The sequence below is a fragment of the Oryzias latipes genome, chromosome 3, assembly GCF_002234675.1.
Source record: "Oryzias latipes chromosome 3, ASM223467v1".
Lineage (NCBI taxonomy): Eukaryota > Metazoa > Chordata > Actinopteri > Beloniformes > Adrianichthyidae > Oryzias > Oryzias latipes.
This window is the reverse complement of record NC_019861.2, coordinates 3,422,022-3,448,733: the sequence shown is the minus strand read 5'-3', so window position 1 is coordinate 3,448,733 and position 26,712 is coordinate 3,422,022. Positions and strand designations below refer to the sequence as shown.

General features: G+C 45.2%; 1 protein-coding gene across 3 annotated transcripts; it reads right to left on the bottom strand.

Moving 5' to 3' along the window:
* Window positions 1-550: 550 nt before the first annotated feature.
* On the bottom strand, window positions 551-25,786 carry LOC101162337 (para-nitrobenzyl esterase). 3 transcript variants are annotated; one of them, XM_023950622.1, is made up of 11 exons: window positions 25,698-25,786; window positions 24,290-24,325; window positions 22,254-22,524; window positions 18,405-18,825; window positions 15,007-15,114; window positions 12,669-12,865; window positions 9,913-10,112; window positions 9,784-9,842; window positions 5,502-5,669; window positions 3,607-3,834; window positions 551-2,234 (listed from the first exon to the last, which is right to left on the bottom strand). In XM_023950622.1, exons 1-11 carry the CDS (start codon window positions 25,784-25,786, stop codon window positions 2,092-2,094), a joined length of 1,920 nt encoding a protein of 639 aa, XP_023806390.1. In that variant the 3' UTR covers window positions 551-2,091. The 3 variants fall into 3 exon arrangements, with proteins under 3 accessions (XP_023806390.1, XP_023806396.1, XP_023806398.1); XM_023950628.1 differs by lacking the exon at window positions 25,698-25,786 and adding an exon at window positions 25,301-25,372; XM_023950630.1 differs by lacking the exons at window positions 24,290-24,325; window positions 25,698-25,786 and adding an exon at window positions 25,301-25,419.
* Between the last annotated feature and the right edge of the window lie 926 nt (window positions 25,787-26,712).

The following is a 26,712-nucleotide window of genomic DNA, read 5'->3' as shown; positions in this document are numbered from 1 at the left end:
CAGGGGGATGGTCACGTTGTTCTCTGTCACTTGCCTCCACGCTGGGTGGGACGGGTCGGCGTCTGCTGCCGGGGTGTTGGTGGTGTCCTGGGGGTGCCTGCGTCCCTGACCTTGAGGCTCTTTTCCAGGCAGGGAGGGAGTCTACAACACCTGAGTGGGGTGGACCGTATCCCCCGGGAAGCGGGTGCGCGGGGGGGTGGTTGTTCCCGAGTCTTTGTCTAATGGGGGGGGGGCTCTTGGATGCCTGGATCAGGGGTGTGGGTGCCGGGCCTCCTGCCTTTGCCGGAGCATACAGAGTGATGAAGATACACCATATTCACATTCACACAGATTTTAAGTTTCTTGCCGCCCCCACTGCAAAGGTTTGGTGGTTGATCAATCACCTCACAGTTCAGGTAAAACATCCTTCCAAGCAGCTGCTGTGACACAACTGTGAAGCCTCACGAGTGTCAGAGAACTGAATTCTGAGGCTGTTCAACTATGAGAACAGACCTGCAGGGACCGAACATACGCAGGTCATTGAAAACAAAAAAAGAAGAATCCAACATTATTACGTTTACAAAACTGTTTATTTCAACGTGAAACTTTTAAACAAAAAGAGAAACGAGCAAAGCTTCTCTGAGTGGTTTAAAGACGTGGGGCACATCTCTGATGGCGAGTTCAGCTGCAGGGACGCTGGTGGAACAGCAACTGTGCAGACGTGCAGCACCCACGTTTGGCACAAGAAACCAGTGCAGGGGACATCCCATAATAATACCAAGAGACGGTCATTCATTTGGTCCCGACACCTGAACTTCTTCTTTTTGTCTTCAGTTTGTTTCAAATCCTCATGAAAATACAAAAGGAGCCAAAGTGGCTTTTTGCCCAGAAGACTCTTCAGAGGTCAGACTCATGACTGTATAGGAGAACTAGACTGACTGACCCCGCCCCCTTGGTGTTCCAAACAGGAAGTGGCATTAATCCTGAAGACTTCCCTGGGGAAAGAAACAGTCATTCTCCAGGTCAGAATAACCTTTCTGGATCAGATGCCTTTTATGAGCATCTTCTTGATCATCAGAATGTTTTCATGATATGTTTTCTTTTCAGTGTTCTTCCGCTGACTCGCATTTCAATGTTCGCGGTTTCGTGTATTCGCAGATTTGTTTTCAGTCATGTGACTCCTCTGGTTCATCACAAAAGCTCAGACAACTCAAGATGCTTGTTTGAGACTTTTGCGCCCGAGGGAGGGGGAGCGGAGTTGAAGAGCACGCCGGTCCGTCGGCTTCCCCGCCGCGCCGCATGCTTAGGAATTTTTTAACGCGAGCGACAGCTGGTTCCAGCGGTTCCTGAATCGGGATGACCCTGCATGGAGGAAGGGCATCAGCTGACTCAGAAGCGGCCGGAGGATATCCTGAAACGCTGAGGAAGATCATGGTGGAGAATAATCATCATCAGCATGAATGAATGATGGATGCAGGAACATGCTGCTGTGGGACTGAGGCGCCGTGCCCGACGCTCACATCGCATTACTCCTGGTTTTAAGGCACAGAGAGACAGAGCGCCACTCCTAATGCGTGTTGGAAACTACGCTAGTCTATTACTGGGAATTTGACCCGAACAAGAGAAATGTTGTCGTTCAAGTTATTTAAGTCACAAACTAACCAATCAGATAAAGGTAGCTGGTCTCACATCGAATCTTTGATGCGTTTGATTGAAAGATTCTCCCATACCCGCTCTCAGCGGAAGGGGTGTGGCCTTCTAACATGCTTTCTACTGATTGGGGAGAGTGGTTTCCATAGAAATGTAGGTCTAAGACCAACACAGGCCAGTCGAGTCTCACTGAGGACATCTGGTTCAAACACGGCGGCGTCCGGATTGCAGCAAAATGGCGACGGACTCATTTGGTTGGAACCGGAAGTAAACAGTTTACTATGAGCGACATCAAACTCACACAGTCCAGTTCTATTATACAGTCAATGATCAGAGATAAAGGCAGTGGAAAGGCTGAACTTCCTGTCAGCTCAGACAGAAGCTCTCGCCTTTAACCTGGACGGTCTTCTGATTTGGTTCCTCTTGGCCTGAACCCGCGCAGACGGGCAGTGCTGGGCGGGTTCAGTTCATCCAGGCGTAGTCGAACAGGCCGCTGCTCCTCCACAGGTCACAGCGGGCCTGCGAGTAGTTCTGGACCAGCTCCAGGCTGTCAGACAGCAGGGCGGTGGATTCTGGGTAAACCGACCAGTCCGACGCCATCCGACCTGGAAGAGCGAGAAACACGTTGAGTCAGGAGACTGACATCCGGCTCCAGACCTTCTCCTTCTGTCCTGGATTTCATGATCGGGTCTCCAAGCTCCACTCCCGTGTTTAAAACTGATGCGTGCAAATGCCGCTAAGCGAAGTTTAGGGGCTCTAAGTACAAAACGCACAGCATTTGACTGCAAACTCAACGTTACACCAGTTCAACTTTAAGCAGGACTTGGATTTGGCAGTGACGTATGGGTGGCGTCCTGGACCCCATGTGGTAAAGCGCGTTCAGCAAAAGTAACATTTTGGATTTCCTTGGCAAATGAGTTGGGTTTTTTTTGGAACTCCACTCCTAATATGTTCATATCGTATGTGATATTGTTTTGTTCAGTTTGAGCCAACAATTCATGTATTCATTTTTATAATACTACGGTAATGTGAAAAACAGGGAAACGCCACTTTTGTGAGCTCGCCACGCTGCTGCTCAAATCCACAAACCTTAAAACCAGCTTTTTTTCCAAAGAGATGCTCGGGGAGTTAGGAGGCGATAGATCCAGATCCACGGGGGGAGTTTAAACCTGTACACGGTCCTAAAGGTAATTCAAGATGTCGGACCCTTCCCGAGGGCAAAGGTCAATGAAACTTCAGTAGTGGTTGTAGACTTCACCTGGTGGCGTGTGTAATTTTTTTGTAAAAATGGCTCAAACAAGTGTTTTTACCGCATGGTGTGAAAATGTGAAAATCACCCAATTTCCTATCACCTAGAAGCGGTAGATCGTGTGGTCATCCCATAATAATTCCCTTTGATTATCCCCAACACGCATGTTTTGGTTTTGTTGGTGGATTTAGACATTTTGTTTGAGCCCCATAAGAGATTTTGGCCTCATTCTTTTCTTGGTGGTTTCTGCTGCTGTGATGTCATCATTATTCTGTGTGTGTGTGTGTGTGGGGGGGGGGGACACTAACTATGCCAAAAAAAATATTTTTTTCTGAATACTAGGTGCGAGAAAATTTCAAACTTTCTTGCAAACTAACAGTAAGGAGGAGGAATCATGAATCTTGTCTTTACAGACCGGAGCGGCTACAGGAAACAAATATTGATGGTTTGACCATAAATGAAAAAACTCCATTGGTGTCTAGTTCAAGGTTCAAACTCCTGGAGGTCCGGCGTCCTGCTGGTTTTCCAGAGACCCTGTTTCACATGCTGCTGATTACCTGGATCAGGTGCGTTTAGCCAATAAGAGGTTTCAATGGCGATGGGTTGGATAACATGTAGGACACCGGCGCCTGAGGCCTGGATTCTGACACCCCTGGGCTACTTCCAGTTCCAGCGATATTCAACGTGACTGAATAGTTTTTTCTAGATGGTAAACTAGTGTTCTTTACCCGTTTTGATGAAGCTGACAAGGTGACGCCTGAGCAGATCCTGGAAGCTCCTGTCCCTATCAGACAGAGGCTTCCCCTGGAGGTCCTCCAGGCCCCCAAAGAACGCCACCACGTCCAGGCAGTGGAAGGCGAAGCGACTGGGGAACGGCACCAGGCTCCTGGACCCGTTCATGGGTCCGGACGGCGTGTAGGTCACCACATATCGGTACACAGGACTGCTGAGGGCAGCTGGGATAGAAAAAAAAAAACAGATTACGTCCAGACTTCTGTTTTACAGAAACCCAAGACACAAGAACGTCCACAATTCAATGTAAACGTATGAAGGGAATTCAGACCAGCAGCATCATCAGGTTCTCAAGTTGGTTCAAATCTCCATACATACTTTAAACCAGTCATTGTTAACCATGGGGCCGTGGCGCATCTTGGTCCGTGAGCGTCAAATAGTGGGCCGCAAAAAAAAATCTGTTGTAAATGTGTGGACCTCGACGGCCGTGGGACCTGAATGCAGCCTCCCACCACTAGGTGGCAGTGATGCGTCAGTCAGGTGTTGTAGCATGAACCAATATGCAGTGCAGCCGATCCATCTGTGTCTGAATTCCCACCTCAACCCATACCTGCGGCACCATGTATTGCCCTGGATTTTATGAATCTACTGTCTTCTGAAGATAAAAATGTTGGTTTGCTAAAAAATAGATTTAAATACATTTTCTTTGCAAAAATTGTTCAAACGCAATGCATTGTGGTCTAAATTCGCCGATCAAGTGAGCGTCGATGAACACTGGTTTTTCGCTGAGACTTCTGGGAGACTCAGGGCACTCACTCGATTTTGGAATTGTAGATTCGGACGGAACTACAAAATGCATCTAAGTGAACAGTCTCAAAACCTTCCCCACTTGTTCTGTAGAAGGCTTTTTTAATGCCCTGTAATAAGTTTGACTTCTTAGTCCCTAGCCGTGTAGCGGGGAGGGGGGGCGGCGCGCCACGTCTTTCTGCTGCAGTTTCCCGGGCAAACGCTAGGAGATGGGATTAACGGTAAGACGTACTAAAATGTCTTTCTGTTAATAACGTTAAGAGTGAGCCTTTCCTCCAGTCCACCCAGACTGGATCTGATCTGGTCTAACAGGCCCACGAGTCTCATTAAGAGCTGAACATGAAACGGGATTTGTAGTATGTTTAAAAAAGCCGATGGTTGTTGTTCATTTGTGACAGATATGGAGAGTTAACAAAAATTAAGATGACTAGTTTGTTTAGTTCATCAGCTGGTTACACGATATAATTTTAATTAGCACTTCATTTAAATGTCTTTACAGTTTATTTAATTTGAAACGTGCTTGTTTTATCACGTTTTTATTTATCAAAATGCCTAATGAATAGTTTTGAAATTGTAATTTGTCGACGACCCTGCTTTAGGCCTCGGTGAGTTTTCTGTCTTTTCTCATCCATGCAACTGTTTTTTGTCCACCTGTTTGCAGCGTCCCTGTGGCGTGGGTCACATAAAGCTGCAGGATCGTGCACAAACTTTCAGAGAGAGTCTGTGAACCAAAACCTCCAAAATCCAAACACGAGTGAAGGACCAGCTTAGCCAAAAAAAACACGCGGTTCTTTAGTTTCTGAGGTTTGTGGAACATCTACACGACGCACAGAGGATTCTGTGCTTTTGTTTCAAAGGATCGACACACAAATGTGCAGATCAACCGGATCACATTAAAAAACTCGGAGAGAACGCTCAAAAACAGCAGCATTCTTACAGAAGCTGCAGTCTAACAAAACGTCTCTGCATGTTTAACAGCAACAAAAACGTTGTGATGTGCCGCGTTTGTGTTGCGCCCGTCTCCCCGCAGGGCCCCCCCACGTTCAGCTGCCGGGACCGGTTTCGGTTCAGGCTTGCCGTTTACCTACTGCTCTCCAGGCCAGGTCGTTGTTGGGACAGGTGACCCTGATGTCAGACACCATGGTGGTGTACGCCCTCTCGGGGCAGCGGTCCTGGGTGGGGCAGGGGGCCGAGGACGGGTACAGTTCCAGAGCCTTTTTGGGAAGATCCGGACCAAAGGACTGAAGTTTCTCTGAGGGCAGCAGAGACAAAACTGAGACAGCAGCTTTAGCCCTCATCAGCAGACGGAAACAGGATAGGAACTCTCAGTTTCCATGGAAACGGACAAGAACTGGAAACTGTCTGATCAATACCTTGGACCTACCTTTGGGCTGCAAAACTGTGACACTGTCTGGGAACACTGCCCCAGAGCTCCCCTTTAATGGAGGGATATTTCTGCCACTACGTTGCACACAAAACTTTCTAATTTGCAAATGAAAATATTAAATATTTGTTTTTAAATCATTTATTTTGCTTTAAAACCTTTTTTTTCCTTCAAAAACTCTTTTTGTGTTTGCATGACATGTTTTCGCATGCGTTGTGTTCCATCTCATTTTTCTCCTATCTTTGATTTTGTTAGGATAAGTTTCAGTTTGACGTGACAAAGCTGCCATCAAACAGCTGCTGATTGGTCCAGATTCTAACCAATCAGGTGTCTCTGTCTCATAGGCTGCATTTACACTGCAGGTCTTGATGCCCAAATCCGATTTTCTGACTATATCCGATTTTTTTGATGACCCGCTTACATCATCTTTTTAAAGTGACCCGCATCTGATTTTTCCATTTACACAATGCAAAACTGAAACTATCAAACGTAGACGTTCTGAGGACTACGTAACGTAGCAGCATTTCCGCCTTCCGCGGACCTGAGCACTGACCGCACGGATTTAAAAAATTATGAGCGAGCAGGCCCTCAATAATAATCACAACAGTAATAAAAGCACATTTAGAAGATGTGTGTTGGTCCAAACGCCAAACGTTTAGCATGGCAACCCCCCCCCCCCTTTTTGTTGTGTTTCTTTTGTGTGACTGCGGTTGTCATGGAGGCAACGCTGCGACGGAAGGAGGCGTGGCCTTGGGCGCTCCTGGATGAGGCAGGAGAGGGGATGCGCGGGAGAGGAAAAAGGAGGGCTGCTCGGCCGGCTTATGTGCTCTCTCTGAGTTTTGAACGAGGAAGTGTTTGCAGACGTTGTGCTGTACTAACAGTTTGATCCAAAGAAATAAACGGCTTCTAGCCTGTTCCAGAGGAACGGTGTCCTTGATTAGTTACCGTTTGCTGGGACCGGACCGGACATAACAGCGGTTTCCAACTACGGTCTGAAGCCTGAGGCTGAAAGGTAACACGCTGATGGGGCTCCAGCTGTCCTCCAACAGCAAATCAGCGCACAAAAGCACCTTAATAAGTCATGTGATCTCAGTTGGGGGTGTCCTGAGTTGACATCACTGATGTACGACTCGCGTTTACTGGGGAATATCCGATTTGTCTGCTTACATGACACACGCTAATGCACGTATCCGAATAGGATCCGATTTATTTCCACATATGAATGAGGCCTGAGTCCGATCTGAGAAAAACGGAATCTATGCGTTTTTGTCCTGCTTACACGTTCACCGGTCATATCCGATCTGTGCCATATGAGAGGAAAAAAAATTGTAATTGGGTCACTTGAACCATGCAGTGGAAATGCGGCCTTATTGACGGAGCTTGAAGGCAGACATGGACATGGCGTCGGTTCTGTTCCAACGGGGTTCTACCGTTTTCAACCATCTGGCCCGTTTCTCTCAGAGTTAAACCCAGAAGGAGCAGCAAAGCAGCTGAAATAAAAGAGAGTTTTGTATTTATTTATGTCAGTGTAGAGACCAACGTGTTTAAAATGTCTGCAGCAGATAAAAAATTGTCCGAGCTCCGACTCCATCCAGCCGGAAGATTTGTATCTGAACTATTGTTTTATTTTCATCAATAAATGTTGAAATATTAAGAGAAAATAGCATTTTTTCACGAGTTCTAAAACATGAGACACTGTGAACATGAACATAAAATTTTAAAATGCTTCTTCTGTTATACATTGAGTCTCCTTTGGTGAGCCTTCATTCTTTTGCTTATTATTGCTGTTCATCTGATCCCAAACACGTGTGCAGCAGAAAATAATATGTGCTTTAAATCTTTTATTGTTTTAACAAACAGATCTTAAAGAAACACAGACCTGTTGATTTAATGTCAGCAGATAAACTTTACAGTTTCAGGAGATCCTCAGCCATAAATTCACAAATCTGACTGAATCAAAATGAATCAATCCTAAAAAGGAAAGACGGAATGAATTATTGTTAAAATTATTTAAAAAAATGGAAAAGCCTTCATCCAAAGAGACAAAATCGAGGGTAAAAAGAACTGGTTTGGTTTCTGAGCCTCAATATCAGACACCATGTTAGATACATTTGATTGGTTAGAATCTGGACCAATCAGCAGATCTTTGATGGCAGTTTTGTCACGTCAAACTGAAACTTAACTCAGCAACATCAAAGATAGGTTACAAGTGAGATGACACACAATGAATGCCAAAACCTTTTTGGCGCTGGCAGTTTTATCACGCTCAGAGTGGTCATCAAAATCAAATATAGGAAAAACCAAATTTGACACAACGCAACGTGTTCTGCAAACGCAAAAAATTTTTGAAAGCAAAAAAAAATTGAAAGGTAAATAAAAATAATTAAAAGGAAATATTTAATATTTTCATTTGCAAGTTTTGTGTGCAACGTTGTGGCAGAAATGTCCCTCCATAGCCTTTAGATGTGAACTGCTTCCCAGCCTCAGCTCAGAGACATTTTATGTCCTTTTATGCCCATAGCAGCCAATGATGCATCAGTGTTCCTCATAGCACGACATGCATGTCTGGGCCCAATGCAGCCGTTTCTGGAGGGGGTAGAAGGTCTCCGTAGAACTGCAAGCCTCTGGAGGATCCTACACCTTGATGGACTCCAGACACACCAGCAGCTTCAAATATCTGCTTGCTGCTTTGTAATGGTATTTCAGCTGCTGCTCTCTTAATCCCATTTATTTGTCTGACAGAAACCTTCCTCATTCTGCCTTTATCTGCACCAACCTGTGTTTGCTCTGAATCAGCCACAAATATTTTAATAGTATGATGATCACACTTACGTTTTCCTGAAATATTCAAGGTTTTCATACTTTGTCCAAGGCATTTAAGTCAAATCGCACCGACCTTCACGCCGCGCCCGTCGCTCAGATTGTGTCGCAGGACCTCGGATCTGTAACATCGACTTTACATTGAAACTGGCGGCCTTTGCTGCGTGAATCACGTTTGCTGTGAACGCATCTTAAACCTAACCTTAACCCTTCCTCTGGATCCGTGTGGCCAAGAAAAAGGTTCAGCACTGGCCGCACGCATTTGGAAAATTACGTGCTTTACGTCACTCTCTTTCTGTTATTTCATTTTATTTGCTGTGAAGGTGAATTCAACATGTGGATGAAACCAGTTCTGAGCCACAGCCGGTGCTGCTCGCCGGTGCAATGTAGTCGAAATTCTAATGTCATTCAAAGCATTTTTCATGAACTTTAAGTTCTTTTTGGTGTGCAATGTTTTGTCATTTCACACATTGTTCAAAAAGTGTCGATTTGGAACCAAAAATGTCACTTTTCACCGTTTTGCTGAAGATAAACTTGTGAGAACAGAGACTGTCAGTCAGTCTTGTTTGCCCCCCCCCCCTCTTCCCTCATGCAAGACAGCTATCATCATCAGAAAGGGGAGGATCGAGGGCGGGACTACTCAGCTCAGCACCTATGGCTAAAAACTTAAAACTAAAAACTTTGGTTGAAAACTTCCTAATCCTCATTTAAACACCACTGGGAACATTTTTATTTGAAATAAATTGTCATGGGGGGGGGGATTTAAACCATTTCAAGGTTTCCAGCAGCAGAGATCCTTTTTCTTTCCCATATAATGTTGGTCTGCTTAATAATGTGGAACGTCCTCCTGGTAGACCATCACAGGTGTCTGAGTTTGATGTCAGTGATCCAAAGCTCATTCAGGAGTCTAACTAAAACACAAAACTTTATCTTTATGATGCAATTTGCATAAAAGTTTGGAACACCGTGTAGATTTAAGGATTTCCCACAAATTTCAGAGATTATAAATGAAAGCAGTGACAATCCTGATTACTGCTTCACACCCAACAACATTCCTGAAACTGTTGCAGAACAAATGGCCTTAAAAACCTTTAGCCCCGCCCCCTTATGATCAACCGATTTTAAAGAGTCCCATCCCAGACTCGGCAGAACCAGGCCTCACCTGTCACGAACCAGCGGTAATCCCCCCAGGTCCACATGGAGATGTTTTCTGCTGGGGGGCTGTGGGGGACACACAGATCAGGGGGGGAGGATCCAGGGGCCGACAAATTCCAAGAGGGAGAGTCCTCACCTGAAGTCCGCCTCCTGCTCTGTCGTCCCCACCACAAACGGGACGTCATTGTAGCCACTCCTCCTATCCCACAGCTCAAAGGGCGGAGCTTCCAGCACGTATCCGTCCACCACTGCCACGGGGCCAAACAGCTGCCCCCTGGTGGGGAGATCTGTGGCCTCCTGTGCAGCCCAGGACGGGTACTCCTGCCAGGGGACGGCCTGGAACAAAGGAGCTACAATTACCCAAGCAGATCAATCCATGATACCCCGGCAGGTAATGCTGTCCTGGATCTACAGCGCCTCCTGCTGGGGTTGCTCAGTGTGACGCGTCAGGAGCTGCAGGAGAAAGGCATCTGTCACACAAAGGCTCAGAGAAAGGAAGTCACTCCATTAGTTCCTTCACCTGAGAAAAGTCATTGAATGAGTCAAAAAGGGACAGATGGGCCCAGACAGTTTCACAGAAGTAAAAAGACAGCAGATCGATAACCAAACAATGCTGAATTACCAGAAGTTAGTTAAGAGAAGCCTCAAGAGCCTGCAGCTCAGCTTCAGTCTGATTAACGCTAACCTACAAAAAAAAAGGCTTTGGTGCTGGAGAGAGAATTTACCTGCAGCTCAGAGACGCATACCTGTTTTGTCCCACCTTAGTTTTCACCTGTAAGATTTCTAATAATAAAAAAACAAAATCTGACATTAAAATACCATAAATGATCATTTTCTTCTCTGACACTCAAAGCTTTGAGGAGCAGAAGCCAAGCGACCCCTGGCGTTCCAAACAGGAAGTGGCTCCAAGAAGCCAGAATCCCACAGACGTCTACAGAGAAACAAACAGCTGTTGCTCAGTCGTTCTATTGGCCAGAAGAACCATTCGTGACCTGATTACTTTTAACAATTTCTTAACATGTTAAGCACTTTTCGCTGCTGATTACCTGGAATCAGGTGTGTTCAGTCTATCAAAATGAAGAGACACCGGAGTCAGCTGATCAGAATAAGGCAGAGCAGAGAGAACTGGCCTCCAGGACCAGGATTGAGAAGCAGATCCAACAAACTTATCTGTGAGACGGTCAGGGTCATCCATTATGGGGCCGGGTCACCAGTTAAAGGAGAAGAAGGAGAATCCAAGGCACCGGGGGGTGGTTCTACCAGAAATTAGTCCACAGTGGGTTCCAGGAATGCTGATACAGGCTCTGGGTTTTACCCCTCTGCTGCCCCGTCGTCTGATTTTACTGAACTGGAAAGATCCCCGTCCCCCTTTGACTCCCCCTTACTGGCTGAGCGGCTGCTACACGCCCCTTACTACCCCCATCTGCGCCTGCCACCCCGGTCAAAGCTGCACAGGACAAATTCATGAAAACGTACTTTCTACAAAATGACAGCTTTTCTGTTGGTTTTATCTCCATAGCAACCCCTTTATATTTTGGTCGCCTGGGGATGACGGACAGGTCTTTGGGATTATTAGAAGACAGCAAAAGCAAACTTTTGGATTTTCCTGGCAACTTTTGTTAACCACGCCCACATTCCTAATATGTCCTTAAGTCATATTGTTTTGTTCAGCTTGAACCAACAACTCGTGTTACACACTTTCACAAAATTCTAGCAAAAATGTGCTAGCAACAAGGAAATGCCAGTTCTGTGAGCTCGCTATGCTATGCTGAGGCCATTTAAAGCCTACCAACCTGATTAAACATTTCACCCAAGTATCTTCCCACTGAAGATTTAGAAGGCAATAAATCAAAATCCCGAAGGAAGAGTTTCACATTTGTAGAAGATTTCCACAGGGCGGCTTCATCCCGAGGTCAAAGGTCAACAAAAGTTCAGTTGTGGTTGTAGACTTAACCTTGTGTGTGAATTTTTGTGAAGATCACTCAAACAAAAGTTTTTTCCCTCGTATTTACACTTTGCCACAAAATGGCCACCAAGCCGTAGGTCCTGTGGCCATCCCATAATAATCTTAAAACTTCCCTGACATAAGTGTTTTGGTTACGTTAGTGCACTTTTTTTTAGCCCGCTATGATTTGGTTTCTCACGCTGTGATGTCATCATGGGGGGGGTCATTCTTTATGTTCAAAATTCCTTTTCGCCGAGTTAGTTACGTGCAAATGTTGGTGAGTTTCTGAGTGGGGTGGTTGGGGGTGCAGTAAGACAGAAGAACGGGGAAAACAGTCTGGTCCTTCATTCAGTTCAGGACTGCAGCTGGACAGAGTGAAAAAAGCTCCAAAGGTTTTTCTCGTTTGCTTAAATGTTGGATCCGAAACTGAGAGATGTCTAAAAATACCGAGCTGGGACGCTGTCTTCCTTCAAACCCTCTGGAGTGGCAGCCTGAAAGATTTCCTCTGACATTTTCATAAGTGTAACATGCAGCAGGAGGATGAATAATTGATGCTGTGAAACGATGAGGCTGCTCAGCCTCCATAACTCATCCTGGACTCAAACGTGGGGATCGGGCTCTGCGGAAGTTTTGGCTTCATCTTGGAGGATTTCTTCCATTTCAGGAGTTACCGTGAGGTTTCCCGAGGAAGTAATGAAAGTCCTTAACTGCGGCTGTAAATTAGTCATTCTGGGAGCAGTTCAATTCTGGGGGAAGTTCGGGACCTCGCATGTCAAAGTCCAACATGAGCTCCTCATAAAAGTGAAATTCCATCTCATACTTTGACAAAAAAAAGGATCTGAAATGATGTTTCATAAAATCTTCAAATATAAAAAGGAAATTAAAGAGATCAAACATTTAAATTGATTTTTTTATTACACCCTAAAGAACTAAGACGTTCATCATACCTGCAGGACCTGTTTGATGCTGAGGGCACGGAGGCAGGCCGCGTCCGCACAGCCCGTCTTCTTCAGGAACACCAGGTTGTCGGCCTCCGCCTGTTCCAGGCTGGCGTTGTAGACGTACGAGCCGCTCAAGTCCACGGCGCCGCGGAAGAGTCCTTTGGCCAGCGGGGACATCATCAGGGTCCAGACGGACGTCCCACCTGCAGACGGCGAGCGCACAGGAGACGGCGGCGTTTGATCCAGACGCAAACGGTGAAGACAATACAAGACAGAAAGTCTTTTTCACCTTAAACCAAAGGCAGCAGAAAACTGCAGCTCCTGACTGCAGAACTCCAGACTTAAGGGTTAATGGCCGACGAAGTGTGCATTATCACTTTTTAAAAGCGCACGCCATGGAAGCCTGAACCGTCCGACGCGAAGTGTTTAACGAAGTGCGTTAAAAAGTTATAATGCATACATCAAAGGCCATTAACCTGCTTATACCACGGTCACTTACAAAAGAAATAAATAGTAACCAGTTTTTAGTCCGTAATTCTTGTTTTTCCCCCCGATTTGGATCACTTTTTTCACAAAAAGTGGACTATTTGTTACGTAATGCGGCGCCACACCACCGCTGCAGTCCAGATCCGGCGATATAAAGCAATATATCTATGCTGATCTTTCCGATGGGTTAAATAAAGCATCAGTTCAGAGAGAAAGTTCTCCTGTTACCACTTGTATTTGTCTAAATGATGAAGCTAAAGGTTGTTTTAGAGAAGCCAGCGCAGTGATATAGAACATTTAAGCTACGTGACCAGAACTACTTTTTTCACCGTGCGGTTATCCTGTGTTATATCACTTTTTAATGCACACCCAGCAGCCAATCAGAATCGAGTATTCACCCAGACCATGGTATAAAACAGAATGTATTCTCGTTTATGTACGTTTGTTGGAAAAGGCGACTTCCCTCAGCGACACTTTTCTTTGGTGTCAGACGAAGTTGGCTTGGGAATAGAAGTGGGTGGAGCTAATGCGCTTCTCATGGAGAATTAACATACACATGCTCCACCCATCACAACCTTCACACTTTGTATTTTTTCCCCGACATTCACAGTTGGAGCCTTTCCCATCAGTTAAGAAGAACGTGCTACACCATGAGACCTACAATCAAAGATTTCACAACGTCGCACGCATTGGTGTCACTGGGCCCCACCTGGAGCCAGGCCTGGGGTTGGGGCTCACAGGCAGGCGCCTGAAGGGTGGGGCTCCTCCCACCTGCCACTGTCAGGTACAGTCTATATATTAAGCCTGCTCGTGTCCTGACTAGAAGCAGGAAGTACCGTCACATCAGTCATGTGCTCAGGTGTTGGCTTCCTGCAGCTCAAAAACTAGACTTCAAAGCAGCTCTGCCTGTTTACAGGTCTCTCCATGGCCTTGCACCAAAGTACATCTCTGACATCTTAGCGCCATATGAACCATCTAGGACTCTGAGGACCTCAGAGACCCTGACCCCTGCAGGGGCCCAGAGTCAGGACTTAACAAGGGGAATCAGCGTTTCAGTCTTATGCAGCTAAAAGCTGGAACTGTCTCCCTGAGGTTGTGAGACCGGCCTCTACTGTGCTGAGGTTCAAATCCAGACTCAAAAGACTCCTGTTTAGCCGTGTGAAGGGTCCTTATCCACACCTCTGTTCATGTTCTTTTCTCTTTCCTTTCTTTTAAAGTAAATTTTATAATGATTGTTTTTAATCTTTGCACTGTTATGTATTGTGGTGGAGTTTGCATGTTCTCCCTATGCATGCGTGGGTCTTCTCCGGGGTCTCCAGCTTCCTCCCACCATCCAAAAACATGCTTCATAGGTTAATTGGCAACTCTAAATTGTCCATAGGTGTGAGTGTGGGACTGAATGGGTGTGTGAGTGAGGACATTCTACCCTGCAACAAACTGGCAACTTGTTCAGGGTGTCCCCCCTGCCTTCACCCACAAGTGGCCGGGATAGGCTCCGGCAGCAGCCCCGTGACCCCGAAAGGGATAAAACAGTATAGAAACTGAATGAATGACTTTGAATTACTTTCTGTACAAATTATGCGATACAAATAAACGTGCCTTGCCCATGTCAACTTCTTGATTTTCTATCTCATTGGTCAAATGAACAGACCATCAGGATGACAGACTGTTCATTACTTTTTAAGTGGCCAAACCTAAAAAATCAGGGAGGGGTGGAATATTTTTTCCTCCACTGTGTTTAAATCAGAACAGTAGTTCCAAACCATGTCAGCTGTATTCCTGCTTTGAGCGTTCTTCCCGTCTGGCTCTGCGTGTCACACTCTGGCCTAGAGATGCGTTTCAGATGCTGTTTTTGTACCAGAGCTCTGTCCAAATATGGTGACTTTTGCAGGGTCCCCTCCAAAGGCACGGATGTTCCTCTGGACCCACTTCAGAGCAGCAATCTGATCCAGAAAGCCGTAATTCCCTGTGGACGAGAAGGCAGGAAAAATTCAATTAGCCACAGAAGATGCTTCGATAGCGCTTCGTTTCATGTGTCCCGTTTCCTCTGATAGAAACAGAAGTGTCTCACGCCCTGAGCGAGGGTTCTTCAGACGCTGAGGGAAGGAGTGAGGAGAGGGCAGGAGAAGATGGAAATGAGGCGCTCATCATCGCTTAGCAGGTCATTTCACATCAAGGACACGGGCTGCTTCAGGACTGTGCAGCAGCAATTACCAACATTAGGCAGGAAATGAGCTCCATGCATCCATTTCACATTAACAGTCATTAAGTATTTACATCTAAATGGAGAACGCAGACATTTCTGCATTCATTTGGAACCAGAGCACATTGTAAACAACATAAATATAAATGGGGGCTCTGTCATAGGTAAACAGCTCGTTACTCAAAGGCCTCCATCAACAGCGAGCCGAGCCGCTGAGAGGAGAAACTCCTTAAAACGTCTTCACTGTAGTTCACATTTTTAAATGGACACACATCCTGTTTATTTCACACCTGCTGCCTTTTGACCCGTTTCTCCATAGGGGGGGCTCCATCAAACCGATGCGGTAAAGCGGCCGCCGTGTCAGAGAAAAAACTAAGATTTTCAAACGAAGAAGCACATCAGAAGCACAGATGTGTTCTGGGACGCCAGGAGGGCAGGGCTGAAGGTTGAGTAATACGCCTTAACCTCGACGAACCTGAAAGCAGACTGCAAACTACACCAAACACAAGCAGAAATTCCATTATCATGGAATTGCTTTCAGGATCAACTTTCCCATCTGGATTCAGACTAAACGATGGAAGTGATGGTTTGGTCAAACGTGGAGAACGGCGACATTTGGAACTATTTTTCTAAAACCTATGACTGTGTGACTTATTTGCTGTGAACTAAAACCCAGAAAGTTCACTGCAGCTTGTTCAAATGTAGCCTGAATCTTCTAAAACTAAGTTCCTGCAGAGCAGCAGGAATTCCTCTTAAAAATTCACCCCTGAGTTGTGGGTGGGACTGTTGGCGCAGAAGTTGGCCTCCACCGATATCCCATCATCCCTTTTTTTAAACTCTTTCCCGCCAGCTTACAGCCCGTCACAACCCCAAGCTAACATTAGCTACCCAGCCGTACAGAGGCCAGCGCAGTGATATAGAACATTTAAACTGTGTGACAGGAACTTCCTTTTTAGGCGTGCGCTTATCACTGTGCGTTTTCACTTTTTAATGCACACCCAGCAGCCAATCAGAATCGAGTATTCAGCCGGACTGTGGTATCATTTCTGATAATGCATGTCGTCGGCCAAAGTCCCTCATCTAATCCATCTTTTACTGCCTTTTCATGGTTTCATTCATACACAGGCTTTTCTAAGGATGCCCTTAGCAAAATGAAGCACACTGGGAATTCATTATAAGAAGTATACTTGAGTATTAATTTAACAAGTCTACTATAGATCATGTACTTGTAGTGTAGGAAGTATACTGACTGAATACTTCTTCAGACTAAATTAAGTTTACAATATATAGTTTGTATAGAAAAAGTGTTCACTAAGTATATTTGTGGTATACTTAAATAGACTACTGCTGTTGCTAAGGGGATCTTTAACTTGTTCTTTATGTTCTATCTAACTTAACTTAGTATGTTTTTTCATATATAAATATATATGAGTTTTTTTTTGCTGTTTTCCATCTTTTCTTCCAATGTTACATCATATATAGTTACTTGTGGATGGACTTGTTCCTTTGCAAAGCATTGTGGGTACGTTCATGCAGATGGTTTTTGTTCAGTCTAACACAGCTCATTATCAGCCATCATTGATTACGGTGACAGAAGGCCTCCGTTACCTGAAGCCTTCATCATAGTTGACCTTTGTTATTATATGGAGATGTCCTTCTCTGCCCTTCTGGACTGAAACCAGCTGAAAAACATCTCAGATGGTCAGACAGAGACATCTGAAAAGCAAAAATGCATCCATGCTAGTTTAATGTTGGGTTTTAGGGACTGGGTTTTAAACAACTGAGGAGAACATTTAAAGGCCACGAGGACAAACTCTGTTGACAGTTTTACATATCGTGTGTAAAAGATTTCCTCTGTCTCATTTTAGAGCAGATTCACTTCGACAGAAACTAGAGACTCAAAAACTGAAAAGTCTGAGTTAATAAAATCTAGAGCAGAGTCCAGACAGAAGAACCAGTGAGAATAGTGGGGAAACAAACCACAACAAGACGAACCTTCTGAAGTAAAAGTAGGTAAAATAGTTCTAGATAGAAAAGTACAACACGGTTATATATTAAAGGTTGTAAATTCTTAAAAGCTATATCTTATAAAGCAATGGCCACAGAAACAAAGTTTCTTTTTCTAAACGGTGAAGTGGAACCTTGAGGCTCTCGCTGGGTTTTGGTCAGTAAAAAGCTGGTGAGTTAACATGATGGCTGTCCCAAGCCCGGCATTGGACAGGTGACCCATCCAGGGTAAACCCCGCCTTCAGCCAGCAGTAGCTGCTCCTGCAGCCCCTGACAGGACTAGTGGCTTTAGAAGATGGCTATCCTGACCAAATGTCATGAATTTCAGCATGTCTGCACGCTCATTACTAACTAGACTAAGTTAAGGGCAAAAGGGCAGACATCAGCCCCATTTTATCTTTCTTGCACTAGCTCCCGATCACGTGGCGTATTGATGTTCAAATATTAGTTTTAACCTACAGAGCTTTAAATGGACAGACCCCACAATACCTACCAGACTTGCTCTGTCCCTGTACTTCTGGTCGTGCCCTCCGGCCCTCCGATCAAAATCTTTTAAAGATTTCTAAGACCAAATTTAAAACAAAAGGGGATCAGTGGTTCCAGGCAGCAGCCCCCAGACTCCGGAATGCCCTCCCTCTGTCCCGCCGTGTAGCCGACGCTAAAAGTCAACTAAAGACACTTTTATTCAGAAATGCTTTTAGCTGACTGGTTTCATTGTTATTTCTATTTTATGTTTATTTTCTTCTATTTAGTTTGGTTTACATCATATTTAATTGATTGTTTCTGTGTTTTTAATAATATTGTCCTGTGTTTTCTTGTTCAGCGATTTGTGATTTTATCTGGGAAAGGCGCTGTATAAATAAAACGTACTTACTTAAATTAACTTATCAATGATGGCTGCAGAAATGAAAAGCTGCCTTTCTCTACGACAGAATCAGTCGATTCATGTTGGAAACGCTGAAAGGGTTACGGTATGTCGTAGGGGGGGGTGGGGGGGGGTGTTGCTGTCTGCGGCATCTCCGGCGCTTCGGGAGTGTTTCCCTGACCTGAGGTGTTCCTTGGAGAACCTTCTCTCAGCAGCTCCAGAGCCATGAAGCCGAAGGCGTTCAGCCTGTAGTTGAAGCTGACGTAGACGACTCCCGTGGCGGCAGCCAGCTCCTCCGTGGGCGAGTATCCCTGCTCCCCCCCGCTCAGCGCCTGCAGGTACCCTCCGTGGATCCAGACCATGACGGGCAGCAGGGCGTCGGGCCGCAGCGTGGGGGTCCACACGTTGATGAAGAGGCAGTCCTCCTGGCCCGTCACCTTCCCCTCACCGGACATGGGCATCACCTGAGGGCAAACGCTGCGGAAGCGGCCGGCTTCTGCCACCCCACTGCGACACGCCGGCTCGGCTGGAGGGGCCCAGCGCAGGGCGCCCACGGGTGGAGCGGCGTATGGGATTCCCTTGAAGGAGTAGGCCCCGTTTTTCTGCAGACGGAATAAAACCAAGAATGGATAATGAGGAAGTTTGGTTCTGAACTCCAGCAAATGGGTTCAGGTCACAGAACCGTAAATGTCGGGTTTATTCCAGACAAATGGAACTTTCTTCATGGAGAGACGTTCACACTAAGTTAATTTTGAAAGACCTCACTAAAAATATTCTAAATGGATCATTCAAATCTGCTGATTGTGTTTGGACCTCACAGACAACACTTGGCTAAAAAAACCTTCAACAGCTCCTTCTGGAGCTGCGGAAAGGAGGTCCCACACGCCCTCTGGGGTCACGGCCCTGCAGGATCCCCTCCTCTCTGGGATCATGGCTGCTTCCTGGGGATGAACGGACTCAGGCCTTGGAGGAGGAAGAACATCCTAACATGTCTGTGATGTCCTAGAGAAGGAAAACTCCGGGAATAATGAAAATCTCCTGCCTTTTAGACTAAAATAAAAAAGCTTTTATTTTGTTTGCAGGATAACCACAGAGGAGGAAATAAGTATTTGATCCCTTTGCTGTAGGCCTGGGCGAAAAATGGATTGAATGAATTAATTCAAATTTTTTGTTACAGGCGATTTAAAAAATAACTAAATTGAGTTTTTGTGTAAAGGCGCATTTTTGGCTCCCCAGAGCTTCCACAGCGTTAGTTTCACACGGCAGTATGGCAAGCGACAAACAACAACATCATAGCACACACGACACAGCAAGGGTCGGCATGGCTACCGGTGAGAGAGGGAAGTTTGTTCTCAAGAAAGGAATAAAATCATCTGTTGTTTGGAACTGGTCTGGGTTTACTGCCACAGACGTGAAGGAAGAAACCCCTCCCACCCTACAACATTTGCGCGCGCACCCCCAACACTTGTGCACGCACACTCACTCACCCTTGCACGGCACGCGCTTCTTCCTCTTACACACGCAGCGTGCTGACACACACACACATACTCCTACAACACCTACATAGTTAGTTCATTAGTTAGTAGTTAGTTATTAATGTTAATGGTTAATAAAGAATACTGCGTTGTATTTATAAATAGAATTCAGTTGTGACGCGAGGCAGGGGGCTTGACCGCCTCCTGCTGCTTCATCAGTGCGGTGATCAAAAATCCCACACCGTCACAGCTCTGGTTTATATCTTGTGGGACTTCTCCAGTACTGATAGCAGAACCATTGATAGCAGAACATGCCATTCAGAATACTCTGCCCTGATCAGAGACTCGTTCGGATCAAAATTTCTTTCTGATGGAGATTGGTGGGTTTTGCCGATTGTGATCAGATTGTGGTGCACATAAGCAGTTTAACCGATTGTGGGTCACTGCTGCTCTGGCTTTGCGTCATGCACAGACGGTGTGGCGCTCCAGAACACTCTTTAGAGTACCAACAGGACCAGTCGCCCGCTCCACCCGTGTGAAGCCGGACTCCTGGCTTCGTGTTTGTGGGCAGGAGAGGGTGCTTTGTTTTGGTGTGCGCTCCAAAGGAGGCTTCGGACCATAGCGAGCTGCCGGAGTCAGGAGAACTGAGACTCCCGGGGGAACCGGGTCTCCAAGCAGAGGAGCAGAAATGTCGCTCCGCACCGTCCTGGGAAACCATGTCAACAATCGCATGAATTTGTGTTTCCAGTCGTGTCCAGACAAAATAAAGGCTGATGTTTTTCCCACATATTGACGTGCAGCCAAGATGCAGATTGCAGCATTGACCGCATGGATATAAAGTTCATCAGAAGCTAAATGCTGTTGGCACGTATTAGCCTAACCCTTCTTCTGGCTCTGTTCGGCCAAGACTAAAACACTGGCTGCAGGGATTTATAAAATTATGAGTGAATAGGCATCTAAAAATAATCATAACAATAATAAAAACACATTTAGAAGATCATCTGGCTCCATTCCACAGCTCTGTTTGCTTAGAACGGAACTCGCAATTTATTTTTCTACAGCTGTTCAGAGAGTTCTGCATGTCAAAATGATTTATTCCCATGGAAAGTGTGGCGTATGCAAACGTTTCTTATAATCAGATAAAGTTTTCTGGGCCCATGTACACAGTTCAATTCTAATCTGATCTTTGATCCAATCAAAGACATTTTGCACGTGTAACTGCAGCTACTGAGGGATAGAAAATCACTAAGAAAATCAAGAAATTGACTTTAAAGACTTTATATACAGTTATTTGTATTTCATTGAGAGAAATAAGTATTTGATCCTCTAGTAACCATTAAGAGTTCTTGTTCATACAGATCAGTTATCAACCTGTACACTGGAACTGAAGACACCTATTTGAACTGATCACCTGTAGAAAAGACACCTGTCCACAAACAGTCCATCAGTCAGACTCCAAACACTCCAACACAGAAAGGCTAAAGAGCTTTTAGTGGATTGTAGACCTGCACCAGACCGGAGGTGAAGGGGACGACTGCTGGTCCAACTGGGACAAAATACAAGAACATGACCATCAATTCACCTTTAGGCCTGAGGTTCAAACCAGATCTGACCTGGTGGACATGGGCCAAACCATGTACTCTCAAATCCTGAGTTACAACCACCATCCCCCCTTAAGAAACCGAAAATGGGTGGTGGATGGGTCTTCCAACAGGACAATGACCCAAAATATTCAACCAAGACAACCAAGGAACAGCTGCAGAAGAAGCAGATCACGGTCATGGAGTATTCCAGCCAGTCTTTGGACCTCAAATCTATAGAAAACCTATGGAGAGAGCTGAAGCTCAGAGTTGTTAAGCAACAGCCACCAAATCTGAATGATTTAGAGCAGGGGTGGGCAATACTCGTGACTGATTACCAGGTTCAGGTGTATCCAGCCAATCAGAACATGCCAGAGCAGGGTATTTTGGAAAACATGCAGGAATGCGGCCGTCAGTACCCAACTCTGATTTAGAGTCATTTGTAAAGAAGAAAGGAGCAAAATTCCTCCTGATCTGTGCAGAAACCTGCTCATCAAGTCTGGCAAAAGGGATCAAATATCTGTTTTCTTCAATGAAATACAAAGAAATTTGTATCAACTCTTTAAAGTGGAGTTCTAAATTGTCTTTGTTATTTTCTATCTCACTGTTCAAATGAGACTTCCATTAGGATAACAGACTGTCAATCTCTTTTTAGGTGGGAAAACCTTCAGCAAGGGATCAAATATTCCACTGTACCATCTTTTATTTCTTATTTACATAACCCAAAACGTAAATAAAGCAGATCTGTATCTGTCTGAATAGACCCTTCCCACTACTACCTACTGTATTTAGCCATAATTGTTCTCGGCACAGGGGGGTGAGCGTGTGTCAGGAGCAGCTTCACAGCAGCTTGAGGACTTTGATTCTTCTCATTTCCTGCTCAAACTGTGGAGGTTCTCCAGCAGTAAAAGTCTCCACATGCAGCAGAAACGCAGCAGCTTCTGCTCTGGCGTCCCTCTGTAAGCTCACACTCACGTGTCTTCCACGGAACTCCCCACACTGGGTCAGAACCTGGGCCAGTCCCGGCGGCAGAGTTTGGGCCATGTAGCCCAGGTAGACGGCGAGAGCCAGCAGAGCGAGCACGCCCAGGCAGATGAGGAAGATGCAGCGTTTGGACAGCACCAGGAAGGGGCTGATGTAGTGTCGGCGCCGGGCGTACTGCACCTCCTCCTCCTCCTCGTCCTGCACCAGGTAGCGGTACTCCGTCCTCCGCGGTACCTCGAAGCCGTCCTCATCCATCTTCACTCTGAAACATCACATTCACAGGATGACCGTCTGAAAAACGCAGCAGGACCTTCATGTCCTCAGAGGATCCGAGGGAATCCTTTGCTTCTGTTACTGCAGTTTGACTCGAGACAGGCAGGAATTCAACAGTCGCTTCGCTTCACATTCAGTCTTAAAACCGATTGGGAACCCCTCCCACCACATCCGAACCATTGACTGTATCAGAGGACTGGACTGAGCGAGTGTGACGTCACCCAAAGAAATGGCTGACTAACGGCTCCAACCAAATAAGCCAATTCAGTCACCATGTTTTCATTAAATGGAGGCCCCCATGTTGGAACCTGACGATGTCAGTACTTAGTGGTTGGTCCAAATCAGCTTTGTGCACGCCGGCCTTGGGAACGCACGTTCAAGCGCACGTAAACAAGCGTTTCAGGATCCGCCCTCACAACTCGTGAGTTCATGTGTTGCCGTTTTCGGGCTCAGCGTGAACCAGTTGGTGTGCCGCGGCTGGGATTCTATGACGCCAAGTCTTTCATATTTATTTATTTATTATTTGAAATTCTGGCAGCACGATATGAAGAATACTAGCGATATGCGAAATTAGTGATCAATATTGCCATGACAATATAACTTGCGATAAATTCATCTAACATAAAGACTTCCATCCGATTAGTCAACGACGTCAAGGGCTCCATCTGTTTGGTCAAATGCATTTGTTTGATTTGTTAAATACTTCAAACTTCCATCAGATTGTTTTAGCACATTTATTGTAACCATCTATTGCAATTCTCACTGTCTTTTGCGATATGCATTTTGCACCGCTTGATTTTGCGATAACAATAAATTTGGAATTTATGGTGCAGGCCTATTTGAAATGGTTTATTGCAAGAAATCGAAGCAAAGATAATGTACAAAACAATAAAATCAGCAGTTTTACATTCATACAAAAACGTATCAAATTTAGGATAGTCTGACCATAAATCTAAAATTGCTTGAAAGGGAGTGGAAGGAAGCGAAGTTATATAATCCCACCCATGTTCTACCGTAAACATTTTTATTACATGACTTATCATTACCGGTTCCTAACTTTTTATCAGATCTCTATCCCTCACCAACAGTTTCAGGCCATTTATGTCAGAAAAGAGGTGTGAAAGAAAAAGGCTGGAGCAAGATTCACAGGATTGGCGCCGCTTTGACATTTAACGCCTAGCCTCTTCCAACTGCAGGTCCATGTGCTTGTATCGGCTAGCGACTGTCCAGTGTGAACCTTATACCAAACGCATGTCCAAGAACCCACTAATATGAACGCAGCATGATTCAATGTTTCTATGGCAACCAGGAGTGAGCTTGTTGGAAGCGGACTACAAGAACTACGTCTAACAGTTTGAATGTTGGATGTGATGCCCAGCAGACTCCACCTACATTTTGAGACATCTGATTGGTCATTTTATAACTTGAATGACTTGCCATAAAGAAAAAATATGATAAAAAAAAACGAGGCTCATCAAGAACCCGTTAATAAAAAAAGTATCAGAGCGTGAATGGCTCTTCTGACCAATAGAATGACGGAGTCATTGCTGTTTATTTCTCTATTGAAGTATACAGGATTTTGGCTTCTTGGAGCCAGCAGCTGCTTCCTGTTAGGAATGCCGGGGGGGGGGGGTCACCCAGTCCAGTTCCCATTTACAGTCAATGATCCAAACCGATCAGAATGAATTATTTCACCACAGACTAAATTGATGACATTTTGATTCACAGAATGATTTAAAATATGTGTGTATTACCTGCGATAATGCATGTGTGAGTGCTGAAGCTGCTCACTGAAAGACACCAGACAGTTTACCAAAAGCTGAAAAAAAAAAAAAAAAAACCTGGAAGGAAGCGACAAACCCAAGCAACCTCAGAGAAGAGGAAGAAGCAGCAGATCCCAGAGAGGGACAGAGATTTAGAGGAAGCTGCCATGATCCTCACAGCTGAGATGACAGACTGGAGGCCAAGCATGTTCCAGCTGCTGCAGAACACGGATCCGCTTTCATGAAGATCCTCATTGAACCCCGAAAAAAAACTTCAATCCTCACAACCTGCAGCAACAGCTGGATGCAGGTGGAAGAGCCTGGAGCTGGAGCGCTGCCGGAAGTTCTTCTCTACATCTGGGAAGCTCTTCCCAACGTTTTCAACGAGCATAAAAAACCGTTCAAAGAACGAGCAGGAACCTCCTGCTGCACTGCACACCTGCCAGACCGTGGTCACCAGTCACGTGACACTTTCGTGTGTGTTCAGCTCCACCTGAGGAGGATTCCCTGCGTCCAGATGGTCTTCACTTGTTGATTAATGAAAACATCTGTGACCTTTGACGCATTTTATTTCCGCGTGGGACCTGAGCGCGCGCCTGCTCCTCGCGGTAAAAGCCCGTCAGTAACGGGAGATTTCCGGGGAGCGACCGAAAAAAATCTGCGCTCCTTCATTTACTCGAGTACTCAGGTTGGAGTACTCGAGTAAATGTTCCGCCAATTGACTGTCGACGCAGGCAAACAATGAACGGATGCTGGAGGAACAGCAAACAACCGCCTCTTTTACCCTGATCCAGAACATCTAACACTCACGAAAACATGAAAACAGACGATGCAGCGGCGGGAAAACAGCATTTACCGTTACTTTTCTCACATTTCTTTTTCTTTTCTCAAAGGCTCGTCTATGAGTAGTTTTTATTTTCGCCTCATTCGTTGCGTTTTTAACATAAAACATCTTAAATACCAGACAAAAGAACACAAAAAAGTCTTAATTTGTCCACTCACCATATTCTGAACCACCCAAAACACAACAAATTAAACTTCTCCAAAACAACGCACTTCTCGATGAGGCGGACTGCACATGCGCACAGCTGTGACAGCTGAAGATATTTAAAGAGACAGTACACTCAATAAAGACTTCTCATCGACTGGATAATTATGAAGGTAATAATGTTCCAAAATGGACGAACTTGTAGATTTGATGTGAGAACTTTTAAAATCGAATGTGAGAACGTGCGCATCAAAAATCTGCATCTGTGTGTAAAAACCTTCTGCTGAAAAGAACTAATATACACAGGTAAAAAAAGTCAAACAATTTCTACAAATGTGTATATAAATGTTTCAACAAATAAAATCACAACTGACAAATGACCATTTGCATGTGTTCATTTAGAGTTACAACCTGTGGTGTGAAAGAAAAAGGCTGGATCTGGTCTCCAGCTCGTCTCGCACCCCCAGCCGTCCCCCCAACTCCATCTGAATGAAGCTCATCTGTTGGACACGAGTTCTGGCATTGCCTGTCCGTCCCGGGGGAGGATCCCTTCTTCATGTGGACACCCCTGAGGTTACTTCATTTTTTCTGGAATCCGTTTTTTTTTAGGAGTTTTCCTTACTGTGAAGGAGGGTCTAAGAGCAGGGATGTCTAGTTTAGTTTAGTCTGTTTAGTTCAGAATCTTTCTATTGAACTGTGTGTGTTCATGATCCTTTAAATTTTATGCTTAACCCTACATTTATCCGCACAAAGCCCATTGTGACGACTGTTGATGTGATTTTGGGCTATTCAAAAAAAATTAAATTGAAGACAAATTTATAAAAAAACTAACGAAACAGGCTAGACTATATGAAATGTTCCCCCTTTAAAAGAGCACAAGGACCTGTTGAGCAGCTCTGTCCTCTGGTCAGCACCACAGGTGTTTCAAATCTGAAACCTGTCCGTCTGCCCCTTTAAAGAGGACTACAGGTTCTGGGCTGTATGGTGTGTTCATTTCTGAATATGGAGAGCACTGCAGAAGGACGATGTGACACAGAAATTCACACAATAGCATGTTAAAGGCAATAAAAGGAGGTGACATTTCCAATCAACCAGTACATTCTGGAGCAGAATGTGCTGCCTGGTGTCAGAAAGCTTGGTTTTAGTCACAGTCCTTGGATCTTTCAACAGGATAACAAACCAAAAGATGCAAAAAATGCATACGTTCAAGCGGCCTGTACCAGGTCCTGAGCTGAAGCTGTCAAACGTCTGCGGAAGCAGCTGAAAAACAGTTTCAGTGTCTACATCAGGACAAAAACAAACGATTGGAAATATTACATTTGCACCTTTAGCTGTGTTTAAACTGATTGTACATCCATTGACTGTATCTGAGAACTGGAGTGAGTGAGTGTGATTTCACCCATCCAAACTGAAGGAAGTGGATTCA

What these genes read in the sequence shown, in the direction of transcription:
- LOC101162337 (XM_023950622.1), bottom strand. Translation starts at nt 25,786, where the DNA reads ATGAGCTTCATTCAGATGGAGTTGGGGGGACGGCTGGGGGTGCGAGAC. An exon ending in TCACACATGCATTATCGCAG is followed by an intron (nt 22,525 to 24,289) that starts GTAATACACACA and finishes GTGATGTTTCAG; the next exon opens with AGTGAAGATGGATGAGGACG. An exon ending in GCATCAAACAGGTCCTGCAG is followed by an intron (nt 10,113 to 12,668) that starts GTATGATGAACG and finishes CCTTTGTTCCAG; the next exon opens with GCCGTCCCCTGGCAGGAGTA.